This window comes from Cucurbita maxima, unplaced genomic scaffold (assembly GCF_002738345.1).
Source record: "Cucurbita maxima cultivar Rimu unplaced genomic scaffold, Cmax_1.0 Cma_Scf00168, whole genome shotgun sequence".
Taxonomy (NCBI): Eukaryota; Viridiplantae; Streptophyta; class Magnoliopsida; order Cucurbitales; family Cucurbitaceae; genus Cucurbita; species Cucurbita maxima.
Genome location: NW_019272184.1, coordinates 20,828 through 31,492, shown reverse-complemented (window position 1 = coordinate 31,492; position 10,665 = coordinate 20,828). Strand labels below are relative to the sequence as shown.

Sequence of the window (10,665 nt, the reverse complement as noted above, 5' to 3'; positions counted from 1 at the left end):
TTTTTTTTTTTTTTTTGGGTTAAATATAGTTTTTTAAAAATAATAAATATATGATATTTGTATTATTATTTTGACACGTTTTGGAATTCAATTTAATTATCGAGTAAATTTTTTAATTTAAATAATTCTTATTAAATAATCAATGAAATAATTATGAAATTAAATAAAATTATAATAAATATAATAAAAAAACTCATAAATTTGGGGGTAAGAAGTTGGGTTGAGTTACAGTGATAATTTTTTTTTAACCAACTTAAAATTTTAGGTGGTTTGGGTTGGCCACTTGATGATTTAAATAGGTTCACGACATAACCCAACCAAACCCTTTATTTTCGAGTTGGTTTGAGCTCCATGAAATGGTCGTGTTGGTCTGAGTCCACCTAAAAAAAGGTTCCAACCATTGAATCAGTTATCGGATTCTATGAACCACCCCAGATAAATGGTCGATTACATAATAATATAATTTGAACCTCAAACAAGTTATGATATTTTCATTAAAATATAGTTATATAAAAAAATAGAATAATTTATTTGATAAATATTATAATTTTAATTAAATCGTCAAAATTTAAATTTTTTGGGACTCAATAATAATTTACATATTTATGGATTAAATTTTATAAATAATAGATAATTAACTTAAAAAAATTTCAATTATTGAAAATTCAAATATTTATTTAAGAATCTATTAAAAAAATAATTAAAAGTTTAAGAATTCATTAAATTTAAACTAAAACCTCAAATTAAAAAGCTAAGCTCCTAATTTAACAAAAAAAAAAAAAAAACAATTTATTAAAGAAAACGTGTTCCACGATCTGAGGATTAATTAAAAAACCTTAAACATGGCCGGCAGGACTTTCCAATCGGTTTTTTTTTTTTTTTTTTTTTTTTTTTTTTTTTTTTTTTTTTTTTTTTTTAATTATAAATATTATACTATATATATTTAAATTTAATTCGGAGGAAAAAAAAAAAAAAACCATTTAAATAGATTGTAGGGGTCGTTGATCCGATTTCAGACAGTATTACGCATTACCCGCTTTCTCTAGGTACGTCGTCTCTTCCTTTGAATTTTCGCTCCTTTTTTTTCTTTCTTTGTTTTGATTGATTATTTGTCTGTTCGATTTTTTCGCTGATTCGAGTTTATTTTTCGTTTAATCTGTTCATAATCTTTGATTTTGTTTTTTTTTAACGGTCTTCGTAAGAAATTTGTTGTTCTCTTTAATTGCGGAAGGACATGGGATTCATGGCCAATCAAAAGCCAATTCCGTTCTCAGAGATATTCATAGATCGCTGTAAATTGTTTAAATTGGGGAATTCAAATTTCAGCATCTAGTCAATCGGTAGGGTCTTGGGATTTAGGATTCGGAGGCGGAATTATGAAGGTCGAGCCTCTAAATCGTTCAAGACATGGCGTTAGCCGTTGGATCTAAATACTAATTCGCTTTTAATCGGAATTAGGTGCTGCAGATTCTCGAACTCATAGTTCTGGGTATTTGCATCACATCAGAGATAATATATGGCGTCCAGTTTCACTCAATCATCTGGAAATTTAGTTGAGATGGTATTTTATATCTATCTATATATACCTCTCTCTCTATATATAGATATATATGTATGCTTAAAATAGCAACTGCACTTCTTTCACCATATATTTTTCAAGGGTTTGCTGGTTGGAGAAATCATGCGCCAAAATGTTAGCCTACAGTTTAGGGGATTCTGTTTTTTCTACATATCTTTATATATTGCTAAGTTTTATATTAAAGAAGTTTATTACAATGTCTTGTGTGTTAAGCGAACTCATTGACCCATCTTTGCTTTTGTTCACTATTATCCACCAATAAGGGGAGTCTTTTGTTAAGCGAACTCATTGACCCATCTTTGCTTTTGTTCACTATTATCCACCAATAAGGGGAGTCTTTTGATCATTGTTAAGATTGTGCAATATGTATCAAGTTTTTATGGCTCTGATTTGAGTGTAGAGAATTTTAACTGATTGGAACAATTTTTTAATATAGTGGACTCATAATAACCTGTTTAAAACTAATGACTAAATTAACTGATTGGAACAATTTTTTAATATAGTGGACTCATAATAACCTGTTTAAAACTAATGACTAAAGGGCATTGAATTTCATTATCTTAAAGCAGGGTCGGTTCTGTGGTCTGACTAGATTATGTAACTTTTAGATTTTTTTTATATGGCTTGGAAGAATATAGAGAACCATTTCTAGTTTCTGGTTCTAAGTCCTTTTAGATTTTTTTTATATGGCTTGGAAGAATATAGAGAACCATTTCTAGTTTCTGGTTCTAAGTCTTGCTTGAACATGTTATGTTTTTAAAAATTGGTTTGTTGTAAAGGTTTTTCCAGTTAGAATGGGATAAATGGAGTATTAAATCAGTTGAGCTACGTGCTCGTGCTTTTCTTGTTCAATTCGTTATTCTTCTCAATTCTATCTTTTCTTTATTCTTCCTTAGGCTTCCTATACTAGACCCTCAAAAGATTTGAGTCAACAGAAGTGCTCCATGAGGGAGTGTTGTACATTCAATTTGAAAAAAGCCCTCAAAAGATTTGAGTCAACAGAAGTGCTCCATGAGGGAGTGTTGTACATTCAATTTGAAAAAAGTGATAATAAAGTGCATTAGAACAAGAAGTTTAGTTTGAAATTATTAGGTCAAGGTCCATACCTCTTTTTATTGTCGTTAAGTAAATTTCTTTTCTGGAAGGTCCGACTCTGATTCAGTCAGGTTAATGCTCTTTTTATTGTCGTTAAGTAAATTTCTTTTCTGGAAGGTCCGACTCTGATTCAGTCAGGTTAATGGAAGAACAATGATTCTTAATTTTTTTATCTAAGTCTTATTACTGGGACGTGCATAAAGATGAGTGCAACCGAGTTTAGAGTACCTCCTTAATTTCTATGGGTATTGGACCCAAATCTGCAGTTTTTCTTAATTAACTATTGCATAGTTGTAGCAGTCCAACCTCATGGCTAACAGATATTGTATTTTTTGGGCTTTTCCCTCGAGGTTTTAAAATGAGTTCCCTAGTGAGAGGTTTCTACACTTAAGGAATGTTTCATTCCCTTCTCCAATCGATTTAAAATGAGTTCCCTAGTGAGAGGTTTCTACACTTAAGGAATGTTTCATTCCCTTCTCCAATCGAGCGTGGGATTTCACAATCCACCCTCCTTGTGACCTAACATACTCGTTGCACAGGGCCTGGTGTCTGACTTTGATACCGTTTGTAACAGTCCAAGCCTATCGTTTGTAACAGCACAGCGTGCTTTTGGGCTTCCACACTGACCCGTCAACTGACCCTACCCGCCTAGTGACCCGAAAGTCAACACCGGCCTGACCCGACCCATATAGCTGATTCCGACTCACTACCCAAACCAGATCCGAAGGTAAACATGACCCAAGGTTCAGAGACCCAATTCTCGCAAATTTACATCGTTTTGACTCGAATTCTACAACTTCTTTAGTTTTGATATATTTTCTTAATGCAGGACTTGAAGATCTGGAAAGGAATTAAAAATTTGTTAAAGACCCTCCCTCAAGATTTTAAAATGCCTCTTCATGCCTCTTCTAGAGAGATGTTTTCACAATGTTTCGTTTCCCCTCTCCAACAGATGTGGGATCTCACAATATCATTCGGGTTTTTATGCAAAATCTGCACTCAATTTTAGTGGACATCTGAACGTCATTTATCAGTTTAGCAACTGCAATCAAATTATGCATTCCTTTTCTCCCCATTTTCTTGGCCGCTCTTGTTTGTGTGCTTGTCTATGTATGTTGCAAGAATCTAGCTATTGTGTGTTATAAATTTTGCTTACAATTGTCGCTATACACTGCCAGTGCCGTTAATACTTCATTGCAGCTTCTGGATCCCTTTTTGTCCAGCCAGAATAACATTTTGAATCCCTTGCAGAAAACAAAACAAACAGAGTGCCATTATATGGATATAACAGTACCTGGAAAGAATGTTTCTGAGGAAGTGACTCGTGAGTCGCTTATCGCCATCTCTTACTCAGAACCAGAATCAGCTCTCTCTTCAAAGCGACCATCTGGAAAGCTCAATAGCAAAAACCTCAATCTGGTGGAAGGGAAAGAATTTGATGCAGATGAGAAATATAGATCTGAGCTGATTGCTATTTCCTTCCTCGAGTCGCCACCCGAAATTGGAAGTGTACCCGTCGGCAAACTCAAAGGTTAGCACCTGGATGTTCGTTATCGTAATTGTATACACTCTTATGTAGAAATGATGCTAATCTAAGTGTGTTGTTGCAACCATGGAGCAATCGTGTCCATGTTCTTTGGTTCTGTAACTTAGACCCTCCACTGGTTCTGTACTATCTTTATCTTTTGAAAACGTATTGCCGTGTGAGCCCAATGAATGAACTTATGAACCCTTGCTACTTAGCTTTATTATGGTGCCTTAATGATTGTATATAGCTTATACATTGTATCTTATAATAGCTTGTATATGAATCTTAGCGAGATATATATACATATATGTTCAAATTTGCTATTTTATTTTTAGAATGGTTCTAGGCTGTGTATCATTATTTTGAATATTGATACTTATTATTATTTTTTTTTTTTTAAGTTTGAAAGTTTGAGCCTTATCTCTGATTCTTTTTACGAGCATATATATAACTGTAAGGATGGAGAGATAAAAGAAAAATAGTAGTTTATCAAACTTTTTCAAAGTTGTATATATATATGTACGTACGTCTGTATTTATATATATATAGCCCATCAGAGATTTCAACGTAGATTACTTATTATCTCGAACTCTTTATTTATTTATTTATTATTATCAAGAGCTTAATATAATCAAATTTTACAACTTTGTAAAAGTCCTAATTATACCCTATTCAAATTACGATAAAAAAATATTATTTATTTATTTATTTTAAAATATTGGTCTCTTAACCTCACTCTTATAAAATTTTAAAATACCCACCGTGTAATATTTATTTATTTTATTTATTAAGGTGGATAAAAAATATCTTTGGACTCATGATAAAAAAACTAAATTTTAGTTTTTAGATTTATTGAGAGTTTAAGGAATAAATTTAAACATTTAAAAATATAACAAAAATATTATCTAACGTTATAATTGAAGTGTTGGATGAGGTTAATTTAGGGAATGGTTATGAGTTTATAATCTCTTAAGCTCAAAGTGACAATATCATACCATTATGGAGAGTCGTTCGTCTAACATTAAGAAATATTTAATATAAAAAATGAAACCTTTTTTAAAAAAGAAAAATTCATAAAAAAATTAAAAACCACAATATTATAATTAGAAATATAGTTTTATCTTGTCAAATTGATGCGCGGCGAAGATAATTAGAGAAGCATCAGCGGCGCCCCTTGGCGGTCTCTCAAATTTATCATAAAATATAGTTCGGTTGGTGTGAGGCCTTTTAGGAAGTTTAAAACCATGAGAGCTTATAGTCAAAGGTCAAAGTGGACAAGAGCTTATGGTCAAAGCTCAAAATCTACCTTGTGTAGAGTCGTGTTTGTTAACATGGTATCAGAGGTGTGCCCTAAACTTAGTCATGTAGATTGGTAAATCTTCAAATATGGAACAAAAAATTCCAAAAGAAAAGGAGTCGAGCCTCAATTAAGAAGAGGCCGCACTTTGTTCGAGAGGAGACGTTGGATCCTCAAATATCCAAAAAGATTTCAAAAGAAATGGAATGTGAGCCTCAATTAAGAAAGGCAACAGTTAGGAGGTGTTGGATGATGTGGACTAAAATGGCCGCGGAAACTTGATGAGAAGAACCGAGAAGAATGGCTACGGGTGTCGGAAACTGAACGTCCGGCGGATGGTAAGTTCCTAAAATGGCGGCCGCCTCTTGTGCTGTCGTCGAACGAATTCCACTGGTCGATTTTGTTATCGAGGTTAGAGATGCTATGGTATGCTAGCTTCTACTATTGTTTATTCGCTCTCATTGCATGTTGTTTAATTTCGTATCGGCACCTCCAAGTGTTCATTGAAATGCCGGTTCACGATGAGTTAAATTTTTTAGTTTCAGTTCATTTCCTGTTATCTTCTTTTTCCAATCTATTTGGAATCATAGAGTTGTTTATTCTTTTTTGTGGGGGTTTGATTCGGAAGAATGAAGTTGTATTGAAACTGATGGATTACGTTTGTAATTATGGAGGGAACGAATCACTTTAAATGTTTGTTTATTCCTCTACGTGTTATTGCTTTGTTTTGTTTTCTTCAGATTCCGATGTCATCTGAATATGAAATCATGAAAAATTATCCACCATCAACGAAACGAATCATTATATTGAACAAGACGGACCTAGCGGATCGGTCACAGACAGAGGTTCGTAATTTCTGTAACTTCCATGTTTTTCCTTCATTTTAGCTTAGCTTTTACTGCTGGAGTTCCTTTCAAGTCATTCTGGATTTCGTAGGTTATTAATGTACCTAATGTGATTTGTCATTGAAGTCTGGTTGATCATAATAATGACAATTCTATGGGATATTTGTGGGGAGAACATGAGAAGATACAATTGAAATACCAGTGGGACGTAATTTATTATCTTCCCTCGTTATGATCAATGATACAGGGGTTTTTAAATTTTCGATTGTTTATGATTTTTCACATGACTTTTACTTCAATTTTTTCCCCTTTTAGTTTAAGTTTGTTCCCCGGTCACCTTATGTGATCTTCCAGTTATCTTTGGATACAAATATATATTTGTTACTTATCAAAATAGAATTGCAGTATATTGATCTTCCAGTTATCTTTGGATACAAATATATATTTGTTACTTATCAAAATAGAATTGCAGTATATGAAGCAGGATTAGTACTTGAGGATCATTTAACATTAATTCTTCAGTAGATATACCATTTTTGAGGTGGTTTATTCTTTTACAGTTTGAATCATATTCAAATCGATTCATTAGTCCAATGTTTCACATGTTTATACTTCACTCTATTAATAGGACTGGACAAGATATTTTGAAGACCATGCATCTCTTATGGCGTTAGGTGAATATTAGGGAGGTAAAGAGCTAAGATGTAATCTTTTTGTGTTCATTTTTAATTGCTATCTTGTTTGAGCAACATATTTTCCTCTTACTTTCCAGCTTTGAAATGCTGTTGATGGTAATTGTCAGATGTCTTGGCGCAACATATTTTCCTCTTACTTTCCAGCTTTGAAATGCTGTTGATGGTAATTGTCAGATGTCTTGGCAGTGTATGCATTTTTTTTTTCTCTAACCATGTTTTGTGCAAAATTAAGTGCCAACTAATTGTAATTTATACATCCCATATTCCAAAATGATACTTTGTCACCGTGGGACAATCCATTATTTGTTCGATTAATTTATACATCCCATATTCCAAAATGATACTTTGTCACCGTGGGACAATCCATTATTTGTTCGATCTTTTGAGCTGGCCTTAGTTGTTCAAATAACAATTAAGGTGAAGGAAGGTCAGGAACAACGAATCTCTTTATGATAAACAGATTCATTTTGCAAGTTCATTATTGTGGGTAGTTCCTACAAAGGATCGGACTAATGACATATACAATACTTGAATTCTCGATGTAGATGCTACATAGTTGGTTCTCATCCTTCAGAGACTATGAGTGTAATAGAAGCATCCGTCGACAAAAGGATCACCCTAAGATGATCATCACATGGCTATTGAGAACGAATCAAATCAAGCTAGAGTTGGACAATTGAAGAAGAGCGGTCATTCTAGTCATGCCACAACAATGATGCTGTTTTGAAATCTAAATGTCACTAAGTCGGCCCTTGCCAGCTCTCTGCATCAAATTGGGAGAATTAGTGCTGTAGGTACATATCTTAAATTGCACAGAATTCAAGTTTTCTAGAGCAGTTGATCCTGGAATTGTTTGGGTGAATGATGATAGTTATTCATCTAATAAGAGAATTGCTATTTATGACATTTTGAAGTATCGCTCACCACCTCACAGAAAAAGGGAAGTTGAAGTATACTATGGTGAGTCCACACCCTTGTGAAACAAAAATTATCAGCAGCTTGAAGGTGTGTCGAAGTTGTCTTACTATCTTGGGGTTACTGATTCAGTTGTTGAGGTGTTTATTCAAAAGTTTACATTATAACATATTTTGGGTTGATCAAGGCTTAATTATCGTCTATCCTTGTAGAAGAAAAAACAATGTGTACTTCTGTTTTGTACAAGTTACTAAATTTCTTCTTGCTTTGATTTACAGATTAGCCAGTCCATCCCAATGTTTATGTGTTAGATACCCAGGGATTTTGCCTCCCAAAATTCTCAACCTCGAGGTCTGTTCCAAGCTTGCTTTATACACCCATCATCCTTGCGTAATTTTTTTCTCCTTCTAGTGTAGCATTTCTGCTAGTTCAGAGACTAGGAGATATTGAGAATCTTGAAACTATTAACTATTCTGTTTTTCCTCTCAAACTGCAGTCGCTTAGAGACATCTTAGTCGGGGAAAATTGTACATTGTACAGTGCCTCTTAACTACTGTCAACTCAAATGTGATAATTATAAGAAGCTGTGACAGCTCGTTGGAGTGTTAGGGGGTATCCATCTGATCACACGCAGGTATAAGCACTATCTGGTTTTTTTTTTATTTTTTTTAAACTGAACCTAATTCATGCAAGTTATTTGGGAATTAGATTATTAGTGTACTAATAAGATACTAGAATTTGAATCTCCAACTTAAAAGGAAAGAATACTAAACTATACTTGACATATTGATTTTGAATTTTCGTCCTTTGGGAGACAAGCTTCTCATTGAATAAATAGTTTGTATCTCTTCCTTTGACTTAAAAATGCGAATTAAAGGTAATTTCCTGATAAGTTTGAGTAGTAGCTTTTTGAAATCGACAGTAAAAGCATCATAAATTGTAACGGCTCAAGCCTACTATTAGCAGATATTGTCAATCTTTGGGTTTTTAAAACACATTTGCTATGGAGAGGTTTCCACACCCTTATAAAGAATGCTTCGTTCTCGTCCTCAACCGATGTAGGATCTCACAATAAATACACTACTTGAGCTAGTTTGATATTCATCCTTATCACATATTTTGTTTGGAAAGTAGATCCATGAGAGTCAGTCATGCTCTTTGTTTTTCTTCATTTCATTTCATATCATAATTCTCTCATGGAGAGAGGAATAGAGGGTGGGAGTTCCAAGGTATTTACTCATGCCCTCCTTTTAGACATTAGTAGTTAGTTGATCAGTTCCATTCTTTTGAGGAAAAGAAATTGCTGTGTCTGAATTCTTCAACCATACCTTAATAAATTAGATCTCCATTCTTTTGAGGAAAAGAAATTGCTGTGTCTGAATTCTTCAACCATACCTTAATAAATTAGATCCCACCAATCACCTTCTCTTTGTTCCTATGACTTAGTTTTTTCTCCCTCCCCCTCCTTTTTTTTTCTTTGAATAATGATTCCTATGCTTGAAACTTGATAATATGTTTCTCATCTTCTGGAAAATACCAGAGATCTTTCCAATTTTTATTTATGTTAGTCAAAGATAATATGTTTCTCATCTTCTGGAAAATACCAGAGATCTTTCCAATTTTTATTTATGTTAGTCAAAAATTGCTGGTTCCCTCACAGTTGTGGCGTTTGATTTTCATAGCTGTGCTAAATTAATGTGTATGCGTGTATCTATCTGTATATATATATGTATATGTATATGTATATGATAGTGAATATATGTGTATATTTATGTGTGTATGTATGTATGTGTATGTACATGTATGTATATGATAGTGAATATATATGTGTATGATAGTGAAATGGTGCCTCTGGATTGTATGTACATGTATGTATATGATAGTGAATATATATGTGTATGATAGTGAAATGGTGCCTCTGGATCCCATAGCAAGTTAAGTTCAGAGTACGTATATGTATGTATATGTATATATTTGCTTATGCATGTATATGTGTATATATGTTAGTTCAGAGTACGTATATGTATGTATATGTATATATTTGCTTATGCATGTATATGTGTATATATGTTTCAATTTTATATGAGGTCCTGAAGGGACTGTCGAGGATTATTATTGGGAGTGAGTCGCACATAGGCTAATTTAGTGGAAGATCATGGGTTTATAAGTGAGAAATATTATCTCCATTAGTATGAGACTTTTTGGGGAAGTCCAAAGCAAAGCCACGAGAGCTTATGCTCAAAGTAGACAATATCATACCATTCTGGAGATCCATGATTTCTAATGGGTACTATATCGAGGATTATTATTGGGAGTGAGTCGCACATAGGCTAATTTAGTGGAAGATCATGAGTTTATAAGTGAGGAATACTATCTCCATTAGTATGAGACTTTTTGGGGAAGTCCAAAGCAAAGCCACGAGAGCTTATGCTCAAAGTAGACAATATCATACCATTCTGGAGATCCATGATTTCTAACGGGTACTATATATGTATGTACACGTTTTAAGTTTGTGTCTAATAGACCATTGAATTTAAAAATTTTAAATGTATTTCAAATATTCAATATTTTTAAAAATTAATAAATCCAGTAGATATGAAATTAAATTTATTTTTATATCGTTAAATTTCTAAAGTTTTAGAATTTTTAAATAGGACAACCATCTCTTAAAAAACTTATTAATAGACTGGCCTCTTCTTCCACTATCATTT

At 33.1% G+C, this 10,665-nt stretch overlaps 2 protein-coding genes and 1 long non-coding RNA gene across 5 annotated transcripts; all 3 read left to right on the top strand.

Moving 5' to 3' along the window:
• Nucleotides 1-967: 967 nt before the first annotated feature.
• Nucleotides 968-4,498, top strand: LOC111473815. 3 transcript variants are annotated; one of them, XR_002715774.1, is made up of 3 exons: nucleotides 3,135-3,401; nucleotides 3,504-3,784; nucleotides 3,926-4,498. XR_002715774.1 is itself a non-coding variant. In XM_023119200.1 (2 exons), the coding sequence occupies exons 1-2, from the start codon at nucleotides 1,517-1,519 to the stop codon at nucleotides 4,208-4,210; spliced, it is 330 nt and encodes a 109-aa protein (XP_022974968.1). In that variant the 5' UTR covers nucleotides 1,158-1,516; the 3' UTR covers nucleotides 4,211-4,498. The 3 variants fall into 3 exon arrangements, 1 of the variants encoding a protein (XP_022974968.1); XR_002715773.1 differs by lacking the exons at nucleotides 3,135-3,401; nucleotides 3,504-3,784 and adding an exon at nucleotides 968-1,046; XM_023119200.1 differs by lacking the exons at nucleotides 3,135-3,401; nucleotides 3,504-3,784 and adding an exon at nucleotides 1,158-1,561.
• A 1,352-nt stretch (nucleotides 4,499-5,850) lies between these two features.
• LOC111473816 (DAR GTPase 2, mitochondrial-like) lies at nucleotides 5,851-7,110 on the top strand. The gene is made up of 3 exons (XM_023119201.1): nucleotides 5,851-5,925; nucleotides 6,240-6,344; nucleotides 6,973-7,110. Exons 1-3 carry the CDS (start codon nucleotides 5,851-5,853, stop codon nucleotides 7,027-7,029), a joined length of 237 nt encoding a protein of 78 aa, XP_022974969.1. The 3' UTR covers nucleotides 7,030-7,110.
• Nucleotides 7,111-7,584: 474 nt separating this feature from the next.
• Nucleotides 7,585-8,876, top strand: LOC111473818. The gene is made up of 4 exons (XR_002715775.1): nucleotides 7,585-7,829; nucleotides 7,954-8,044; nucleotides 8,233-8,305; nucleotides 8,451-8,876. It is a non-coding gene; the product is annotated as an uncharacterized LOC111473818 (long non-coding RNA).
• Nucleotides 8,877-10,665: the final 1,789 nt, after the last annotated feature.

Excerpts from the sequence above, each read along its gene's own strand:
- LOC111473815 (XM_023119200.1), top strand. The coding sequence starts at position 1,517 with ATGGCGTCCAGTTTCACTCAATCATCTGGAAATTTAGTTGAGATG. Across the intron at positions 1,562-3,925 it reads CTGGAAATTTAGTTGAGATG|AAAACAAAACAAACAGAGTG; the intron begins GTATTTTATATC and ends AATCCCTTGCAG.
- LOC111473816 (XM_023119201.1), top strand. The coding sequence starts at position 5,851 with ATGGCGGCCGCCTCTTGTGCTGTCGTCGAACGAATTCCACTGGTCGAT. Across the intron at positions 5,926-6,239 it reads TCGAGGTTAGAGATGCTATG|ATTCCGATGTCATCTGAATA; the intron begins GTATGCTAGCTT and ends TGTTTTCTTCAG. Across the intron at positions 6,345-6,972 it reads CGGATCGGTCACAGACAGAG|GACTGGACAAGATATTTTGA; the intron begins GTTCGTAATTTC and ends CTCTATTAATAG.